Consider the following 21,844-nt stretch of genomic DNA (forward strand, 5'->3'; position numbering starts at 1 on the left):
AGTCAGAGTCCCAGGGCACCAAAATCAAACCACATTTTAGGCCTGATTGTCCTCTCCCTTATACTGGTTTTACACTAGTTTACATCCACTGGGTTCAAATGGAGTTATTCCTGATATACTCCCAGGCAAGAGGAGAATCTGAACTTTTATGTTTTATTAGTAAATGTTTGGGAGACATGAGCAATATTAGTCCTTTGCACATGGACAGGAAAAAAATCCAATAAAGAAAAACACAGGGAAAGAGCCTTCTCATTGAAAGTTTTGGTGTGAAACTGATCCTGCAAAGTTCTTTAACTAGGGAGTCTCACGCTGTCTGGCACATACATTTCTCTCTGTCACGTTTTTCAGGGCAGGAAGGTTTCCTTCTGCAAAGGATAAATTCTCAGATGTGTTGGATCTACCTCTTGCAATAAAATACCCAAGAAGTCATGGTGTGAAACAACACATGAACTGCTACCAGTAATGGTGTTAAATAGAATAACACTCAGACACACCCCTCTGTGCCGTGACGTACTGATGCTGGATTTTGCTGGGGATGAGCGGACGTGTTGTAGTTGTTGCATTATGTTGCTTTGCATTGTCTGATCAGTTCTTATTGCATAGGCCAATTGACATAAATAAAATGCTGATGCCACTGTGTAATTATTTCTGACCCCGCATCTTATCGGGATAATCTAAGAGAGAGACACACATCCTGCAAGAGGCTAAATTCAATGAGTCTTATAGCACTTTGCAGGCTCAGTTTCACATCAAAACTTTTTACAAGGAGGCTCTTTCACCATGTTTTTCTTTATTGGATTTTTTTTCAGTCCATATGCAAGGGGCTAATATTGCTCATGTCTCCTAAACACTTAATAATAAAACATAAAGGTTCTGATTCTGCTCTTGCCTGGGTATATATCAGGAATAACTTCATTTGAACTCACTGGATGTGAACTAGTGTAAAGCCAGTGTAAGGGAGGGAAGAATCAGACCTAAAATATGGTTGATTTGGTTTAATCAGAGTCCGCAACTGTGCAACCTATTTGGGCCCATCATGTTTACACAGTGTGTGCTACATTTGTACAGCATCGTAGATCTGGGCTATAAAAACCACCGTAGCACAGAATGACACTTCTCCATCAGGGACTAGCAAACCATGATAGGGCAATGTATGGCCTGTAGAGAAAAGATGCATCCTGATCCGGATCTTCAGAGGAAGGAGAGTCACCTTGGTGAGAAGCAGTAACAGGGAAGCTTACAATGCCTGACCTGTATTTATTCTGTGGATATGCCTTGATCCTGAGAGGTACTGAGCAGCCACATTGACTTCAGCATGCCTCTGGATCAGGCTCCTCCCAGGGCCAGCTCCAGGTATTTTGCTGTCCCAAGCAAAAAAAAAACCAAAAAAATCCCAGAGTGCTGCCAAAGCAGAAAAAAAACAAAAACAAAACAAAAGGACTGCTGCCCCTTGAAAAGAGCCGCCCCCCAAGGGCCGGAAGGCCGCCCCTTGAGAGGTGCTGCCCAAAGCACATGCTTGGAATGCTGGAGCCTAGAGCCGGCCCTGCTCCACCCTCTCCTGCTAGCCAATCAAACCCTTTCACTGGTACCACAGCCACACTCAGTAGCTCCGGTCCCAGCTTACTAGGTTGCAGTATTTCCCCCCTGAGTGTCTCTTAGTTCCAGGCTCAATCAATATATTTTCCAGACATGATCCTTTACCAAGGACATGATGGTGAGGGGAAAGGGAAAGCCTGGTACAGCTGGTATTCCTTGGATGTGTCCATCAGTTGGAGAGCAGACCATTGTTCTAAGCTCCTGGGAAGCTGCTCCTGCTCAGCATATTTGCAGCTGCGGATTGATGTTAGTAGGGACCGGAACATCACTGCATATTTATGATTTTTTCTAACTCCTCCTTGGTGTAACAGGCTGGGAGATGGTGATGGAGATGGTGTAACAGGCTGGGAGACAGGAGACCTGGATTCTGTACCCTGTTCTGCTCTTGACTCAGTGTGGCCTTCAGGAAGTCATTTTGCCCCTCTGTGCCTCAGTTTCTCCAGATGTAACAGTGTCATGATAGTTACCTCTTTTGTAAAGTGCTCTGAGCTCTGTGGCTCTCCCCCATCTGTCAGTCTCTACCCATCAGTTGTCTCTTGTCTTGTACTTAGATTGTAAGCTCTGTGAGGCAGGGACTGTCTTTTTGTTCTGGCACAACTTGCTGAAAACTAATGGCTGAAAAATGCTCTCTAAGCAATATGATGATGCTTTAATAATACGAGTGCAGTTATTGTAGTGCAGGATACTCAACCTCTGTGATAGCGGGAACCTCTTTGGCAATATACCAGGGCTGCAACTAATTTACATAGCCCTAAACGTTTCACTGAGGAATGAATGCACACTGCCATACTGCTTGCCAGTACTTGGGTCTTCCCTCAAGAGCAGGGCAGAAATTGCTGCTTGTTTGAGTCCACAGGCAATACAGATCTGCTGTGATCCTATCTGAGCTTGATTGATATTTCCATAAACAGAGCATTTTGGGCTGCACCGAGCAAACCATTTCGCTACCACTAATGGCATGGCATTTTCTAACCCCAGGACTTGAACCGGGGGAGGGGGAATGTACTCCCTCCAAAGAATGATTGTTGCACTCCAACTCTCTCGTTACGCTCTTTCCTTAGTAGCAGTGAGCGGGGGTGTGACATAACTACCTGTAATACTTTCCTAAATTTGGGTGTTGCCTGAAACAAATCTTAACAATGAAGAGCCCCACATATATGGTGAATTTTACATCCCATAGCAAAGAATTCAGGGTTGAAGGGGTTAATACTGCATGCATCCACATTTGGAACCTGGTGGATTCTGAATTGCCAGTGTGATGGGACTGAGGTGGAATCAAGAGGTGGAATTTTCTCCTGGTCTTATCTCCACTGAACCCACTTGCAGCAAAGAATTTGGCCACAGATCTGCTTGTGACATTCCCCAGGTTACAGTCTGGACTGATGGACAGCTATGTCTCCTCAATTGCCCAACCTGGGATGCCTTTTACACTGCTTTGCTGTGAGAGCCACCACTTTGGTCTGTTCACACACAGCCTCCAGAATGTAAATCATTCCAGCTATACTGTAGGAGTGCTATAGCCAGCAAACTCCCAGTCCCAGATGTTTCCCCAGAAATGTGTGTCTTGTACTGCTCAGGCCCTCCTGGACAATACAAGCTCATATAAAGTCCGCCATTTCATTAATAGAAAATAATATGCACAAATCTTGTTATCCCAAATAAAGTTTCCCAAAAACTTTAATCCAAACACACTGGTTTAGATAAAACAATAAGACAAGTTTATTAACTACAGAAAGAGAGATTTTAAGTGATTACAGGTAATGAGGCATAAAAGTCAGAAATGGTTACAAGAAAATATAAGATAAAACACAATTAATGTCTAAGTTAACAGGCTAAATGAATTCAAAGCAAAGGTTTCTCTCACCACATGCTCTAGCAGTTTTACTGGCTGGAATCCGTTCGGCCAGGACCCATCCCCCAGTTCAGTGTTAATTTTCTTGTCCTTCAGGTGTTGTTGATGCTGTGAGCAAAGAGAAAGTGAGGAGTATTTGGGGGCATCTGTTCCCGTTTCTTATAGCTCTCTTTCTCTTTGAAAATCATCTCTAGCTGAGGTTCAGGAGACAGCAGGTCTTTGGGGGTGGTAATCTCAGCAGTTTCTTTGCCAAATGATTTTTTGCTCTCACCCTTTTTCCTGCCAAAGAATGACTGCTTAACCAGGTGATAATCCATTTGATTTTGTTGTCGCCTGGCTGAGGCATCAGTTTGCCTTTTGTCTTTGAGGAACTGGTTTGTGCCTGCTTTTCTGATTCAGGGGGCCTGGAGCAAAGTGGGGGAGCTGTGGCACTTGTACTCACCCGTCGGCGGTCTGAGTCTTCGGTGGCATTTTGGTGGCGGGGGTCCCTTCAATCACTCCGCATCTTTTGCAGCACTGAAGGCCCCTCACCGCTGAAGACCTGGACCACCACCAGGCCAGGGATCATGGGGCCTGCTCCCTCCCCCCACCGCCCCCTGGGGCAGCCCTGTTCTAACTTGGAACATGTCTCAGTAATATTATACAGTGGAATCTTATAACTTTACATAGAATGTCGCACACATATTTTACCAAGATAATAATGATCAGCAAATTATGAGTGTACTTTGTACAGAATCCATTATAATTTTGTAAAAATGGTGAACATAGGAATACAGACTGTTGCACTGCTGTTAAAGATGGTATAGATTGGAGAGGATTATTGTCCATTGGCTAGAGCAATGGGCTGGAGGTCAGGACTCCTGGCTTCTGTTCTCGGCTCTGCCACTGACTTCCCATGTGACCTTAAGCAAGTCGCTTCACCTCTCTCTGCTTGGTTTCCCCATCTGGCAGTAACAACATGGGATGCTGTGAAGCATGATTCATTGATGTTTCTAAAGCACTTTGGGACTCTTTGATGAAAGGTACTATGGAAGGCCAAAGTTTTGTTACAACACTGTATTGGTTTCTTCATACAAACGCACTGATACATTTCACATGGAACTATACAACTTGAGCAGTCCCAGTCCAGCTTTAAAGGGGAAAGGACTCCCTCCCCACCAGCATTTTGTTGCTAAACTCTGGAACCTGTCTCTTGCGGACCGGACTGGTGGCATGCTGTGGAGTCATCTGTTGATGCAATGTGTCCCCATATCCTCTAGCGGTTGCCAAAACAGTGCCAAGGAATTGTGTTCAGTTCTCTCTGGCAGGAGAGAGGGTTGCCATGCTGCAGGAACCTTTTGAGATTGGGAGAAGTAAAGGTGCAGGATCCTCAGGGATTCCTCACGCCAAGGATATCCTGGGCCAATAAGGTGCAGCTTTGAGATGCAGAGGGGGGATGTACTAGCTTGAAATTCTCTAAGTTGCTTATTTGACCCACTGCAAGCCTGCTGTGACTGAGTGTTCCTTTAGGGCTGATTGCGCTGGGGCAGGGGGCATCTGGCCTGTGTGGGGCTGCCTAGGAGTAAAGCCCTGGATTTGTGGGGCACACAGCTCTGAGCAGCCTCTCTGAGTATCCAGAGGAGGGGACAGGCATCACAGCACTGCAGTAATGCTCTAACTCTGCCTCATGCCTTCCCTGGAAGATGCTGGCTGGAGGGTTTTTTTCATTGCAATCCTAGACTTGGGAAAAAACTGATTTGCAGGAAGAGAATTTTCTGCCAAGGGGTGTGTGTGTGTGTGTGTGTGTGTGTGTGTTGGAGCAGGGGTGGGGGAGTGGTGGAGGTCATGAAATGAAACAAAGAGCCTCATGCAGCATTTTCCTCGGCTGCAGTCTCCAATATCTTGCAGTCTAATGATTCTAGGGCCCTCCTCCGTCTCCTGCCTCTCATTAGGGATGCAACACTGTATCTCTTTTAATAGCGTTAACGTCTGGAGAGCTCCCGACAGGAGGTGACCTCAAAAATTTATTAACCTCTTAATAACCCATACCAGGGCTTGGCTTGCCATTTTGGTGTCTGGATTGCTCCGGTTTCAAAGGGGAGGTGCTCCCACGCTGCACTCTATCTCTCCTGCACAAACAAGACTGCTGAACTCATTGCTTCTGTTTAATAGTAGACCTAGGACAAGGCTTGGACTGGTTTAGCTGGGAGCTCCCACAGCACCTCCTGCTGGGAGAAGCTGGAACTGTTCTCCCACATTCAGTGCTCCTACAGTATCCCTTCAGCACCTCCCGCTGGCAGAGACTGGGCCTGGGATGCTGTGAGTCCTTGTGCCACCAATGCTCCTATGTGACTCTGCTAGAAGAATCTGGAGAAGAAGTAGCTGTGAAGTCTCTTGCTCCATGCCCCCCAGGATGGTTCTTGATCCCACTCTGCCAGCGCAGTGTTATTGTAATGATGCCATGTCGTCTTGTCTCTCCAGGCTCATCCTTCCGTACGCATCAAAGGAACAGAACACAGCTACAGCCCAGTCCTGTGCCAAGATGACCAGTGTGCTGCCAGTATCAAAGGGAGGCATGCCCACTGTCCATTCTGCAGCATTTCAGAGGCTTATCAGGACCTGTTCATTCTCCAGGCTCACTACCGGGTCAAACACATGGACAAGGGGCTTGACTTTGCAGGTAAGATGCCATTTTGAAATGGTTGGACAGCTCGCCCGGTTGGATTGGAGCTTCTGCAGATGCTCCTGTACTGTACAGAAGTTGCAGCCCACACTGATCTTTGACTCACAACAGATATCCCTAGACCTCCCGTAGCATTGTGTGTGGTGGGGAATAGGCTGATTCCCCGGCAGTGGATGCATACACTCAGGTGGTGGCTAATGATAATGGGATATAAAGCCTAGGTTGCCAGTTTGTATGTAGCCCAGGTTCGGGGCGGGGGAGACAGAAAGGTTGATACCATCTGATGCCTGTTCATAAGAACATAAGAACGGCCAAAGGTACATCTAACTCAGTTTCCTATCTACCGACAGTGGCCAATGGCAGGTGCCCCAGAGGGAGTGAACCTAACAGGCAATGATCAAGTGATCTCTCTCCTACCATCCATCTCCATCCTCTGACAAACAGAGACTAGGGACACCATTCCTTACCCCATCCTGGCTAACAGCATTAATCGACTTAACCTCCATGAATTTATCCAGTTCTCTTTTAAACCCTGTAATAATCCTAGCCTTCACAACCTCCTCAGGCAAGGAGTTCCAAAAGTTGACTGTGCGCTGTGTGAAGAAGAACTTTCTTTTATTTGTTTTAAACCTGCTGCCCATTCATTTCATTTGGTGACCCCAATTCTTGTATTATGGGAATAAGTAAGTAACTTTTCCTTATCTACTTTCTCCATGTCACTCAGGATTTTATATACCTCTATCATATCCCCCCTTAGTCTCCTCTTTTCCAAGCTGATAAGTCCTAGCCTCTTTAATCTCTCCTCATATGGAATCCGTTCCAAACCCCTAATCATTTTAGTTGCCTTTCTCTGAACATTTTCTAGTGCCGGTATATCTCTTCTGAGAAGAGGAGCCCATTCAGTGGCCTATGAGAAATTAGCTAGTGGGTCAGTGGACAGGTGCCTATGTCACAAAAACCACTGCCACAGCTGGCACTCATTTGTCAAACTGCACAGTATGCAACAGATTGGGAGAGGAAGTGAAGGAGAAGAAACGCTGACTTCTATGCCAAGATTGCGCGGGGCACGGGAGAGAAGGGCTGCACCAGGGACATGCAGCAATGCCGCGTGAAAGTAAAGGTGCTTCGGCAAGTGTACCAGAAGACAAGGGGGGCGAACAGTTGTTCTGGTTCTGCGCCACAGACGTGCCGCTTTTATTAAGAGCTGCATGCAATTCTCGGGAGCAACCTCACCACTACCCCAAAACACTCTGTAGATAGCTCCCAGGAGCCCCGAGCCACCTTGAGCAATAACAGGGAGGACATTGTTGAGGAGAAGGAGGAGAATGTGAGATTGGCAAGCGGAGGATCAATTCTGCCCAACAGCCAAGAACTATTTTTAACCCTGGAGTCCATCCCTTCACAGGACCAGTTGGCAGCGGAGCGTGATGCCGGGGAAGGCACCTCTGGTGAGTACACATTTCCAATCAAACTGTAGGGGTGACATGCTCTCATTTTTATGTTTAATCTGAACAAAAAAGTAGGTGTAGTGGGTATTGGTGGCCACTCCAGCTATGCAGAGGGTGCTCGCCAAAAAAGACTGTTTATATGCACAGGGATGGCCTGGGAGTCCTCCAGGGAGATCTTTAGGATGCTTTAATGCAGGTTTTCTGCAATCCACAGTAGGACACTTTCCTGCACCACTCCAGTATTAACTCTGCTGGCATCATTGTGAGCACACAGCATTGAAGCATAAGGACCAGGTCTGTACCCAGATGCCTGCAGCATCTGTACCCTTGCCGCCTCTGTTACCGTCAGGAGAGTAATATCGCACGGGGTCACCAAGGGGAAATGGAAGTTTTCAATGCTAGCCCTTAACCTGCAAACAATTCAACAATTAGTCTGCCCCCTATTTGGTGAAATCTGGGTCACACAGCCATGCTTTCCGAAACATGCTGTTGTGGTTGGAAGGGATCACCGTGTATTGCAAACAGCATTGAAAAAAAGGGGGGGGGGCGGCGACTTCCTGTTTGTCTTCCTTCCCCACCAACCCGGTGCTGCTTTTGCAAAAAACAAACTGTTCGGGGGGATTTACACTGGTGCTTGTCCTCCTGCACCATTCAGGTTGCTAGAGGACAGAGGGCTATTCTCAAGTTCCAACCTGGGATCCCAAGGATGTCTTCACAAAAGCAGCAGCACAAGACCTCTTGCGCATGCCTTGTGGCCTTACTCACCATGGCTGGAGCAGCATACCAACTCTAATCACAACTGCTGGATATTGCAACTTTGTGGCTTGCAGTGGTGTATTGAAGGGTGTGCTTTTTAATTAAAAAAAAATTAACCATGCACCAGAAACAATGTTTTCACTGTCAATGCTCCCCTTGTGCTTTGCATTCCTTGCAGCTGAAAACTTTCCCAGATTAGAAAGTGGAAAAAGACGACTTGGGAGGACATGTTCAGTGAGTTAATGTGTGCCTCCGAGAGTGACAAGATGGAGCTCAGAGCATGGAGGATTGCACTGTCTGAGAACCTGGCCCGGCACAGGGAGGACAGGAGAGCGTGCCATGCAGGAAGAGATGGTGCGGATTATGAAGGAGAAATCAGACATGTTGAGGTGTCTGGCTGAGGTTCAAGAAAAGCAGCTGGATGCTAGAGTCCTGCTGCAGCCTATGCTGAACCGGCTGCCATCATCACCCAGTTCCACATCCTCCTCCCCCAAATGTCCTGTGAGGCGGGGGGTACTTGGTATCCTTTGCACACAATACCAGGGGAGAGTAGAAGGACCAGAAGGCGCCCATTCCCATACCTTTGGTTGTTATTGCAGTGCATCTGTAAGCAAGCTGTCCTTGTTTCTCCCCCCTCCCCAGTGTTATCAGCCCTTTTACCCCAGGTTGTCTTACTTTTCTTTGCCGTGTCTATGTGTCTGAGCATAATAAAAATTAATGGATTGAGGAGAAAAGGCTCTTTATTCATTCAACACAGGGTGGTTGGTGGAGGTGGAGTTTACAGGGGAGAAAATGCACTGGAGGGGACAGTTTGGTAAGGAACAACACAGGCAAGCGTTGAGACTGTTTTTCAAAGCCTCACGGAGACACAGAGCTCCTCAGTGGGCTCTTCTTATTGCCCTGGTGTCTGGTTGCTCAAAATTGGCTACCAGGCGATCTGCGTCAGCCCCTCACTGCGGCGGAAACTTTTCTCCCTTTGTTTCACAGATATTATGGAGCACACAGCAAGCAGCAATAACAATGGGGATATTGCTTTCACTGAGGTCTGACCTAGTAAGCAAACAATGCCAGCAACCTTTTAAATGTCCAAAAGCACATTCCACCACCATTCTGCACTTGCTCAGTCTGTAATTGAACCAGTCCTTACCGCTGTCCAGGCTGCCTGAGTACGGCTTCATGAGCCATGGGAGCAAGGGGTAGGCTGGGTCTCCCAGGATCACGATTGGCATTTCAACATCAACAATGATTATTTGGCAGTTGGGAAAGAAAGTCCCTGCTTGCAGCTTTCTGAACAGATCTGTGTTTCTGAAGATGCACACGTCATGCATCTGTCCCGACCATCCCACATTGATGTCGGTGAAATGGCCCCTGTGATCCACCAGTGCTTGCAACACCATTGAGAAGTTCCTCTTTCAGTTTCTGTACTCTTTGGCAAGGTGGTCATTGCCAAGATAGGGATATGTGTTCTGTCTATCGTCCATCATGGAAAAACCACCCACTATGTCCTGCATGTTGCCCAGAGTCAATACCCTTCTTAGCAGAAGTTGGTTGATGGCCCTGCAAACTTGGATCTCAACAGATTCTATTGTAGATTTACCCACTCCATATTGATGCCTCACTAACCAGTACCAGTCTGGCGTTATAAGCTTCCACAGAGCTATCGCCACTCGCTCTCATTTTAGTATCACTGTGCTTCAGGGCTGGGGAAAGCTCTTTGCACAGTTCCTGGAAAGTGGCCTTGCGCATTCAGAAGTTCTGCAGACAGTGTTCGTCATCCCATCGCTGCATAACTATGCTGTCCCGCCAGTCATTGCTTGTTTCCTGGGCCCAGAAGCAGTGCTCCACCGTGTCAAGGTGATGCGTGACTGTCGCCAGCAACTGCGAATTGCTCAGTTCTATGTCTTCCAGCAGGGCTGCTTGCGTGTCATCACGTTGTTCCGTGCGGCGGCTCCTGTATTGGCTGTGTAAATACTGCAGCATAAGGCACGAGGTGTTCGTAATGCTCATGACAACAATGTACAGCTGAGTGGGGGCCATGTTTATTGTGCTATAGCAGGGGTGGGTAAACTACAAGCTACAGCCTGCCAGCCATTTTAATCAGGCCCTTGAGCTCCCACGGGGGAGCGGGGTCTGAGGCTTGCCGTGCTCTGGCGCTCCAGCTGGGGAGCAGGGTTGAAGGCTTCTCCACGTGTCTCCTGGAAGCAGCCACATGGCCCCGCTCTGGCATTTCAGCCAGGGAGCAGGGTCGGGGGTCATGCCACATGTCTCCCAGAAGCAGCGGCATGGCCCCCCTCTCTGGTTCCTATGTGTCGGGGCAGCCAGGAGCATCCGCTCTGCATGCTGCCCCTGCCTCAAATGCCTCCCCTGCAGCTCCCATTGGTCAGGAACCACAGCCAATGGGAGCTGCAGGGGCAGTGTCTGTGGACGGGGCAGCGTGTAGAGCCGCCTGGCTGAGCCTTAGCGTAGGAGGCGGAGAAGGGGCATGTCGCTGCTTCTGGGAGCCACTTGAGGTAAGCACCGCTTGGAGTCTGCACCCCTGAGCCTCTCCCCACACCCCAACCCCTTGCCTCAACCCTGATCCCCCTCCTGCCCTCTGAACCCCTCAGTCCTACCCTCCTACTGGGGCCATCCCTTGCCATTTTGGTGCCCTATGCAGCCCCCCCACATTTGTGTGTGTGTGGCCCCAGGCCTGAACAAGAGGGTGGCGGGGCTGGCCCCAGGCCTCCGCGGGGCAACAGAAGTGGGTTTGGGGGCCAGGGGGAAACCGCCCCCCAGCACGAGCCGGCGAAGCGGAGCAGGTTGGGGCCGGGTCACTCCACTTCCTGCCGCCTGGTGAGTGCAGGGCACCCAACCCCTGCTGCAGTCCTCAGAGGAAAGGGTGGAGTGGGAGCGGAGCAGGGGCAGGAAGAGGCAGGGCAGAATGGAGTGGGGCAGGGCTTTGGGGAAAGGGTGGAGTGGGGGCGAGGTTGGGGCAGGGGCCATAGGGAAGAGCCAGAGCAGGGGCTGGAGCAGGGCCACCCAGAGGATTCAGGGGGCCTGGGGTCTTCGGCGACGGGGGTCCTTCTGCTCCGGGTCTTCGGGGCACTTCGGCGGCAGGTCCCGGCACAAGTGAAGGACCAACTGCTGAACTGCCGCTGAAGACCCGGAGCAGAAGGAGCCCCCACCACTATATTGCCACCGAAGACCCGGAGCGGAAGAAGCTCTGGGTCTTCGGCAGCGGGTCCTTCACTCAATCCAGGTGTGTTCGGTGGCACTGAAGGACCTGCCGCTGAAGACTCACCGAAAACTCTCATGGGGGCCCCTATGGGGCCCAGGGCAAATTGCCCCACTTGCCCCCCCAGGCGTCCCTGGGCTGGAGCAGCAGGCAGCTGCGTAGGGCACCAGGAAATTTGGTGCCCCAAATTTCCTGGTGCCCTACGCAGCTGCGTACTTTGCGTATTGGTAAGGATGGCCCTGCCTGCTACACCCCAAACTCCTCATTCCCAGCCCCACTCCAGAGCCCACACCTCCAGCTTCAGCCCACTCCCCTGCCCCAGCCCAAAGCCCCCTCCCACACCCTAAACTCCTCATTTCTGGCCCCACCCTAGAGCCCACATCCCCAACCACAGCCCTCACCTCCTCCTGCACTCCAACCCCAATTTTGTGAGCATTCATGGTCCGCCGTACAATTTCTATCCCCAGTAGTGGCCCTCGGGCCAAAAAGTTTGCCCACTCCTGTGCTATAGCATCTGCGCAGGTAATCCAGGCTTACGAACAAGGCTTGGTTTGTTTGCCATTGATTTCAGGGAGGGAGGGAGGTAAGTGCATCATGGGAGGCTAACAGTATGTTCCCATAAGCACCCGCACCATTGCAAGCCCAACACAACATTCCACTCAGTTCCATGCACTATGGGATAGCTTCCACTGGATCGAAGTTTAGTTTTCAGAATTATTGTATTTTTGATTGGGGAAAAAAATAGACGGGACCCACTATTTTGTAAGGAAAGATTTTGTCAACATGGCTCTGTGGGCACTCCCAAATCCCATTACAAACTAGTATCTAGCCAGTCATGTGACCCTTTGATTAGCTTATATAAATAGATCTGATATTTAAAAAGCAGCAGGTTTAAGCAAGCAAGGCAATCCCCTCCCCCTGCACTCATCCAGGCATACTGCCCACATCAGGAAGGACACAGCATAGAAGAAATCTGTGGGGTCGTGCCACCTAATATAGGTTAACCTGGCCAACTTTCCATGTGGGTCATTACATTCTGCCCACCCAGAATCCACACTGCAGGTTCAGGTGGATATACCTGCAGAACATTGTGTTACCAAAAATGATTTGAAGCATCTGGTGCTGCCCATTATTGGAAGTTGGATATTGGACTAAATGGACTTTGGGTCTGATCCAATCTGGCAGTTCCTGTGGCTTTTATTATTCCTACTGCTGGCCCTTTTGTAGAGTCTTTCCTTTCTCTAGTATCCACTTCAGTTGCTTATCGATCACAAGGTGATGTATTAATGCTTTTGGGGTTTATTGAATGTGCCTGTTTGGCTGTACTGCACCCTGAAAGCTGCTTTAGAAACACTGTCATCGTTTCACCTCAGGAGAAATTCACCTCTGTGCAGAGGGGCCATACAGCCTCCATGCACCACCGAAGTCCTACGTGAGCCCACATACGTGAGTCGTAAGTGCAAAACCTTGGCACAGGGGTGAATTTCACCCTTCTAGACCAGCGGTTCTCAAACTGGGGGTCGAGACTCCCTTTGAATGGGGTCACCAGGGCTGGCTTAGAATTGCTGGGGCCCGGAGCTGAAGACCAAGCTCCACTACCCAGGGCCAAAACCAAAGCCCGAGGGCTTCAGGCCTGGGCAGCAGGACTCAGGTTGCCGGCCCCCTGCTTGGGGCTCAAGCCCTTGAGCTGCAGCTTTGGCTCCCCTGCCCCGAGTGGTGGGGCTCGGACTTTGGCTGCCCCACTCAGGGTAGTGGGGCTTGGGTGGGCTCAGGATTCGGCCCCCCTCCTGGAGTCGTGAAGTATTTTTTGTTGTCAGAAGGGGGTTGCGGTGCAATGACGTTTGAGAACCCCTGATCTAGAGCATCACCTGCTTAAACAGCTGCTGCATTTCAATGCTGGGATTCTAAGTACATATTTTTTAACACACGAGGACCGTCACATAGGGAATAGATGATGGTAAAGTGGAGTAGGAAGGTATCATCAGCATGAATTTGAGATGGCTGATCCACTCCTGGGGAGTGAATCCAAGAGTAAGTAACCCAGGCCATCCCGAGTGAGTACCAATAGCACCCTCATCTCTATACCAATCCTGCACTGCCCTGTATGCAGTAACTGCTAATTGCTATGTTACAGAACAGCCAGCTGAGGATGCTTTAGAGAGTATACATTTTGCTATTTAATTGGGACTTTTTTGTGCCATTCTCCCTGGAAAGCCAAGAGCTTAGGTCTCCAGAAGCCCAATTCATCCCTGCCATAGAGCTGAGGGCTTCCTGCTACCTTTGCTTCTTCCCTATCTCGCTGGCCCCCAGCACAGACTAAAGCAGCCTGAAGGCTGTCCTAGCTTGTGCCCAAGAGCAGAGACTCAGAGGGGTTCCTGCAGCAGAGTGAGTAGCTGGATGGCAGTGTTGGAGTCCTTTGAAAGGATCTATGTCACAGCCCTGTGGCGCTGTGAATGCTGCAATTTCCCTCGAAGGGTAGCACGCTGGCCATTGTACTCTGGGTTTAGCTGTGTAACAGGCGGAGAGCCTGGGCTGTTAATGAGATACACACTGGGCCTGACATGGCTTCGCAGGCATCCATTACAGAGAAACCAACCCCTCGGAAAGTGTCCTTCATAGGTGATGCTCTTGTGATTGATCAGCTGCTGATCTGGGAGCCTTGGGAAAGCAGATCGCTGTTTATTTTTAGCATATTTGTCCTTCTGTCTCGACACACAGACAAAAAGAGAGAGAGGGAGATGATTTAATTAAATCTTTATTGGAGTGAGTGTGTGTCATAAACAGATAGCTAAGGGTTAACGTCTCTTTCACCTGGAAAGAAGTAATCTGAACCACCTAACCAGAGGACCAATCAGGAAACAAGACTTTTTCAAATCTGGGTGGAGGGTTTGTTGTGTGTGTGTCCTTTGTTCTTGGTTCTTCTGTCTGCCTGAATCTCTCTCAGCTAGAGAAGGATTTTTCTATTTCCTGCTTTCTAATCTTCTGTTTCCAAGTTGTAAGTACAAAGTGGGTTTTTTCTTTTGTATTTACATGTCTATAGTGGCTACAGACAAAAAGAGAGAGAGGGAGATGATTTAATTAAATCTTTATTGGAGTGAGTGTGACACCAGGAGTCCTGGATAAACAGTTCTTTCGGCCAAGGTCCTCTGCAACCACTTCATTGCCATAAAGCATCAATGTACAGAACACATGGTCCAAAGTAACTGCTGACTGAGGACCATTTTAACCATATGGAGGAGGACAGTACTGTGAAGCCTCTCAGTCTGCTGTGCCAACACAGCCCACATTCTCTGCAGAGTCCGAACTTGCCCCTTCCTGGGCTTGGCTTTATAAACAAAGAAATCACCAAACTATTATCATAATGATGAGCTCAAACCTTCCTTGCAGGATTGGCTGCTCCTGGGGTTCGTCCCTCAGGGCTGCTCAGCTCACACTAAGGGTATATCTACACTACGAGATTATTCCGATTTTACATAAACCAGGTTTTGTAAAACAGATTGTATAAAGTCGAGTGTACGCGGCCACACTAAGCACATTAATTCGGTTGTGTGCGTCCATGTACCAAGGCTAGCGTCGATTTCTGGAGTGTTGCACTGTGGGTAGCTATCCCATAGTTCCTGCAGTCTCCCCCGCCCATTGGAATTCTGAGTTGAGATCCCAATGCAAAAACAGTGTCGCGGGTGATTCTGGGTAAATGTCTTCACCCAATCCTTCCTCCGTGAAAGGAACGGCAGACAATCATTTCGCGCCCTTTTTCCCTGGATTGCCCTGGCAGACGCCATAGCATGGCAACCATGGAGCCCGTTTTGCCTTGTCACTGTCACCATTTGTCTACTGGATGCCACTGACAGACGTGGTACTGCAGTGCTATACAGCAGCATTCAATTGCCTTTGCAAGGTAGCAGAGACATTTACCATCCCTATTGCACCATCTGCCATTGTAAATTAGCGATGAGATGACCGTTATCAGTCGTTCTGTACTGTCTGCTGCTGTCATGGGTGCTCCTGGCTGGCCTCGCTGAGGTCGGCCGGGGCGCATGGACAAAAATGGGAATGACTCCCCGGGTCATTCCCTTCATGTTTTGTCTAAAAATAGAGTCAGTCCTGCCTAGAATATGGGGCAAGTGTACTAGAGAACCAGAGAGCACAGCCACTCCGTGTCAGAGCCCCAAAGATCCCGCAGAAATGATGAGCTGCATGCCATTCTAGGGGGTGTCCCTGCAACAACCCCACCCATTGCTTCCCTCCTCCCCCAACCCTCCTGGGCTACCGTGGCAGTGTCCCCCCATTTGTGTGATGAAGTAATAAAGAATGCAGGAATAAGAAATACTGACTTTTTAGTGAGATAAAATGACGGGGAGGCAGCCTCCAGCTGCTATGATAGTCCAGGTAGGACATTGAAGTGCGGAGGGAGAGGAGCGCAGCCTCCCGCTGCTATGATAGTCCAGGCAGTACAGAATCTTTTCTTTAGACATGAAAGGGCAGGGGACTGATGGAGCTCAGCCCCCAGTTGCTATGATGAAGACGGTTACCAGCCGCTCTGTACCATCTGCCGGAAATGACTGGGAGTCATTCCCATTTTTACCCAGGCGCCCCTGGCCGACCTCACCGAGGCCAGCCAGGAGCACTCATGGGCTGATGATGACGATGGGTAGCAGTCATATTGTACCGTCTGCCACTGGGAAAGGGATGCTGCTGTTCAGCGCTGCAGCACCCTGTCTACCAGCAGCATGCAGTAGACATAGGGTGACATTGAAAAAAGGCGAGAAACGTTTTTTTCCCTTTTCTTTCGGGGTGGGGGGGAAGGGTGTAAATTGATGACATATACCCTGAAACACCCAGGAAAATGTTTTTGACCCTTCAGGCATTGGGAGCTCAGCCAAGAATGCAAATACATTTTGGAGACTGCGGGGACTGTGGGATAGCTGGAGTCCTCAGTACCCCCTCCCTCCCTCCCTCCGTGAGTGTCCATTTGATGCTTTGGCTTTCCGTTACGCTTGTCACACAGCACTGTGCTGTGGACTCTGTATCATAGCCTGGAGATTTTTTCAAATGCTTCGGCATTTCATCTTCTGTAATGGAGCTCTGACAGAACAGATTTGTCTCCCCATACAGCGATCAGATCCAGTATCTCCCGCATGGTCCATGCTGGAGCTCTTTTTGGATTTGGGACTGCATCGCCACCCGTGCGGATCAGAGCTCCACGCTAGGCAAACAGGAAATGCAATTCAAAAGTTTGCGGGGCTTTTCCTGTCTACCTGGCCAGTGCATCCAAGTTCAGATTGCTTTCCAGAGCAGTCACAATGGTGCACTGTGGGATACCGTCCGGAGGCCAATACCGTTGATTTGCGGCCACACTAACCCTAATCCAACATGGCAATTCCGATTTCAGCGCTCCTTCCCTCGTCGGGGAGGAGTACAGAAATTGGTTTAAAGAGCCCTTTATATCAATATAAAGGGCTTCGTTGTGTGGACGGGTGCAGGGTTAAATCGGTTTAACGCTGCTAAATGCGGTTTAAACGCGTAGTGTAGACCAGGCCTTAATCTTCCCTCCCACCTCTCTTCTGTCCCGGTAAGGCTCATGAGTCAGGAGAACCCACTTAGCAGCTTCTGATCTTGCTGTGTATGTGTTAACAGGGCTGGGTGCTTCAGGCAAACCCCGCCAGCCTGTTACAGCATCTTCCATCCAAGGACCTCAGAGCACTATGTGAACTCTAACACTCCCAGCACTCCACTGATTGTTATGTACTGAGTGCTGGTCAGACCATGCTGGGCATTGTAGAGTACGTAGAGGAAGACAAAGGAGCTGTACTGGCCCAGATGGTGCAATAGACTGATAACAGGTGCAGCCGCAGCCCGGGACAGTTTGCTCCTTGCTCATTTTATAGTTGGACTGTTGTTAAAAGCACCTGTCAAGGGACCTGCATGAAAGAAAGTGTGGCTGGGAGGCAGCATGGAAGAAGATGAGAGCAGGAGACGGATATAAAGGGACAGGTTGAGAGGGAGGCTTGTGTGGAATGAAGTAGGATCCAGGAGGAATGGAGCAGAGATGTAGGCAGGAGTGAGCGGTATAGATCACTGACAGGAAACAGGTGCAGGGAGGTGAATTACGTTGGCCACGATAATGCTGCCCACCAGTGGCAGAGCTAGGAATACAACCCAGGAGTCCTGGCTCCCTTGGGTGACCAGATGTACTGCTATTTGGGCCTTTTTTTAATGTGGGTGCCTATTACCCCACCCCCATCCTGATTTTTCACATTTGCTGTCTGGTCACCCTATGGCTCCCAGTCCTCTGCTCTAGCCGCTAGATCACACACATCTGTTTCTATGTTCAGATCACCGTGGTGACCTCTGAATAGAAGCTGGAGGACAATGGGAGCTGTAGAAGCTGCCTTTAAATGGCATGATTCCCACTAGCTTCTCAGAAACTGCCACAGCAGATAATTGTCTCAGCTGTTGTTGGACATTGGCTGTAGGAGGGTCCTTCATTACACCCTCATCAGATGGTATCGAGGATCCTCTGGGGTCTGTTGTTTTCCCCTCCCAAAGAGGTCTCCCATTTCTGGTCCAGCCTATGTTCTAAGCTTACAGGACACAAGCTGACCCCTGCAAGGGCCAGAGAGGAGTTCTCTTACTCTGATCCACTACAGCAGCAGCTGTGTGCCTGGCCCAGTGCATCTTGCTCAGAATTCAGGGCTGGAATGCACTGTTCAGGGGGTGTGTGAATCAGAAATAGCTCCATTAAAGTCAAGGGAGTGATGCAATTCTAAAACCAGTGAGGAAGTGAAGACCTCAGCCCCAGCTGGCAGGGACTAGGAACCCTGTGGAGACCACAGCCAATGGCCAGATTACCCAGAGAACTCTGTTCCCATTTTAGCACCTAAAGGAAGGGCCAGATTTTCAGCTGAACCCCCCAGAGTCCCTTCTCCTGGCCCATGATGAACAGTGGCAAAACCTTGCCCCATTCCCATAGAACAATGGAGAATAACCTCCCCCATGTGGAATAGTGGCAAATTCCCTCCCCCCTCCCACTGAGGGCAAATGGGAGCGGAGACCTTCTGAAAATCTGGCTCTGATATCCTGGATTGCATGGCTGCTCCTCATCCCGGTAACCTCCATCCTGCCCCAGCTAGGTCTTGGGGGGCAGTGCTGGGATCCAGAGAGAGGGCTGCTGTTTCACGGATCAACTGGCAGGAGATCTTCCTCCCTGCTCCCTCTGCCCATGGCCCCGGGAAGCCTTGCCTGGTGCAAAGAGACTGAGTGGAGAGCTGCCCCAGCTGGAAATTACCTTGAGTAGAAGCTAAACTCCTAGCTGGGAGCTGAAGAGGGAAGGCCATGGAAATGGGGTGGGGGTGGAAGAGCCTGTGAAACATTGAGCTGGCTCCTTGTCAAAGCTTCACTCTTTCTGTGGAGGCAGCCTGGACCTGGCATGGGGCCAGTGTTGCATTGGGAGTGCGCACTCTCTCCTACAGCGAAATTCAGGCCATACATCTGGCAGCTTGACTGGCTTTGATGGCTCTGAAAAGCAGTCCTCATACGAGGGGCTGGTGTCCCAGGTTCCCAGGAATCCTATTGGCTGCTGGTTTGGTTTAAAGCCACCTCAGGTTTCCTTACCTTATGGGGTCTGGTCACACTTGGGCTTCTGCTCCAAAGGCCAAGGAGTTTGCTGCTTCTCCGTGTCACCCCCAAAGAAACTCCTGCCTGGTTAGAGGTAACTAGTGCCTTGCTGCAGTCCCAGAACCACTGCAGCACTGGTGGCTCTGCCAGCAGCTGTCAGCAGCTTTCAGCCAGTGCTGTCACCTGCTGTCAGCCAGTGAGCTCATTCAGATCAATATGACAATTACTTAGCCCACCTTGCATGTGAGCAAGCCGGTCGCTGACAGCTCATGGCTGCATTGGGGCAAGAAGGGGCAGGGATAGAGAGAGCTTTTAATAGAAAATACTGGTGTTATTTTTAATGTTGCTGGAATGTCTGTAATGTTTGGAGTCCCTTCCTGGAGTGCTCTCAGTCTGTCTACCAGGGGGTTCACATGCGCAGCTTCCTTTCCCAGGCTTTGAGGGGCCTGGGCCTGCTCACCCAGAAATCGCCCTCACCCCAGCCACCATCAGGGATTGAAGTTGTCAGATGAAAACATTGTGTAGACAGGGCACAGAGTAATTCTAAACAATCGCAGGTAGAAGGCTCTGTTCTCCACAGAGCAGAAACTAAACATCATCAAATACCAATGCCGGCAAGAGGGATAGTACTGGTCAGGCTTAGCCCTGCAAATGTCAAGCATGTCAGAGCCTGGACATTTGCTCATTCTCTAGATTCTCAGGCGTTTGCGTTCTTGTGACTAATAGATCCGAGGAAGTGTTGGGGGTGGTTTTGCTATAAAGAGGGGCCCACCTGGCACATGATAGTGGCAGAGCCTTGTTTTGGCTTTGCCATGGCAGGGATCCCTTGGAAGGCCTCCGTTCAGCCTGGCCCTGGCTGTGCTAAGCACATGGTCTCAACGTTTCCCACCATTGCTCATGCAGCTGAGCAGCACCCGTGGTGTAAGCACCATTAGGAGTCCTAGTGTAGATTAGGTGACCAGCTAGCAAGTGCAGAAACCCCCAAATACTTTTGTTTAGGGGCACAGGAAGGGGGGCGGGGGGTAGGTGGGGAGATTATAGTTGTGTATATAAGAGAAAGCACCTAATATCGGGACGTCTGGTCACCCTAGTGTAGACAGGCCTCCAAAACACCACATTGATTAGACCTGCTGCAAGAAAGATTATGTGACAGTGTTAAAATACAGGGGGGTTACCACCACCCCATTGAGAGCAGGGCTCCCTGTGCTGCCTCCACCCCATTGAGAGCAGGGCTCCCCTGCCTCCACCCCTTGAGAGCAGGGCTCCTTGTGCTGCCACCCCATTGAGAGCAGGGCTCCCCGTGCTGCCACTACCCCATTGAGAGCAGGGCTTCCCTGCCACCACCCCATTGAGAGCAGGGCTCCCTGTGCCATCACCCCATTGAGAGCAGGGCTCCCCGTACTGCCTCCACCCCATTGAGAGCAGGGCTGCCTTGCCACCACCCCATTGAGAGCAGGGCTGCCCATGCTGCCTCCACCCCATTGGGAGCAGGGCTCCCCTGCCTCCACCCCATTGAGAGCAGGGCTCCCCGTGCTGCCACCACCCCATTGAGAGCAGGGCTCCCCCTGTTGAGCTGGTGTTAGCTGCAATGGAAAAGGTGTAGATGCTTTTCCCAGTGTGGGATGTCTCCGTCCTCACTCTGGGAAGTGACCACTTCAGCCTTGCTGAGGCAGGGGGCAGTGATAACCTCCCTGACATGCAGCATGTAAGGCCTAAAGTCAAGAGGAGCCTTTCCACCATCTCCAGGCCCTGAGCACTGGCCTGGTGGGACGTGCTTGTAGCAGAGCCAGTTGAAAACCCTTCGCTCCTCACTGGGGCTTTCCCGTTGCCAGGACTGAAGATCCTGCGCTGCTGCAATCACTGTGAGATCGTGGGCACGATCAAAGGGGAGAAGAAGTTCAAAGGGGCGCACTGGCACTGCTACCGCTGCCGCAATGGCTTCAACCGGCGGGACGAGGCAGTGAAGCACTACAAAACCCACTTCCGGAACCCCCACACCACCTTCCAGATCCAGATCACACAGGTGAGCACTGGGGTGTGAGACAGCACAAGGGCTCTAGATCCAGGGAGACCTCTGGGCAGGCACGGAGGGGTGAGGGTCTGCAGAAGGATGGTTCAGGGCACTAGACTAGGCTCTATTCCCAGCTCTGCCACTGACTCCCCGGCTGGTCTGTGTAAGTCCCTTCCCCTTGCTGTGTCTGTTTCCTCCTCAGGGAAAGGGGCTGGTGCCCGCACAGCGCTGACACAAAGCCCCCGCCAGAAGCACTGCGTATTCTCCGAGCGATCTGTGTGGGTAGTGTCACGGAGTGTGGGGGAGTCCGGCCCTGCACCCCTCTTCCTGGGACCCACAGTGACTCTTAGCCAGCCAGTAAAACAGAAGGTTTATTGGACAACAGGAACACAGGTTACAGCAGAGCTTGCAGGCACAGTCAGGACCCCTCCACCGAGTCCTTCTGGGCTTTCAGGGTGCTTGGATCCTAGCTAGGATACCCTGAATTCCACCCACACAGCCCCAAGCCCAAACTCCAACTGCTTCCCTCCTGCCGCTCCCTTCCTTTGTTCCCCTTCCCGGGCAAAGGTGTTTGACCTTTCCCCTCCCTTACCTAGCTTAGGTTACAGGCCCTGGCATCGTCCATCCCCTAAAGTCCTCCCCTGCTCTCCCACTCCCCACACAGACAGTCCCTACTGCATCACATCTC

The 21,844-nt window shown here is 50.5% G+C and overlaps 1 protein-coding gene across 8 annotated transcripts in view; it reads left to right on the forward strand.

Moving 5' to 3' along the window:
- The window catches only part of LOC127034672 (uncharacterized), an 80,504-nt gene that overhangs the window by 15,177 nt on the left and 43,483 nt on the right, over positions 1-21,844 (forward strand). For 7 of the 8 annotated variants that reach the window (XM_050923801.1, XM_050923802.1, XM_050923797.1 and 4 more), the window contains exons 2-3: positions 5,909-6,107; positions 20,978-21,168. In XM_050923801.1, the coding sequence (XP_050779758.1) occupies positions 5,909-6,107; positions 20,978-21,168 (390 nt within the window). Of the gene's footprint in view, positions 1-5,908; positions 6,108-6,975; positions 7,559-8,492; positions 9,041-20,977; positions 21,169-21,844 lie in introns of those variants that run through there. The other variant, XR_007769458.1, reaches the window with a different exon arrangement.

The sequence above is a fragment of the Gopherus flavomarginatus genome, chromosome 15, assembly GCF_025201925.1.
Source record: "Gopherus flavomarginatus isolate rGopFla2 chromosome 15, rGopFla2.mat.asm, whole genome shotgun sequence".
In the NCBI taxonomy this organism is placed as follows: domain Eukaryota; kingdom Metazoa; phylum Chordata; order Testudines; family Testudinidae; genus Gopherus; species Gopherus flavomarginatus.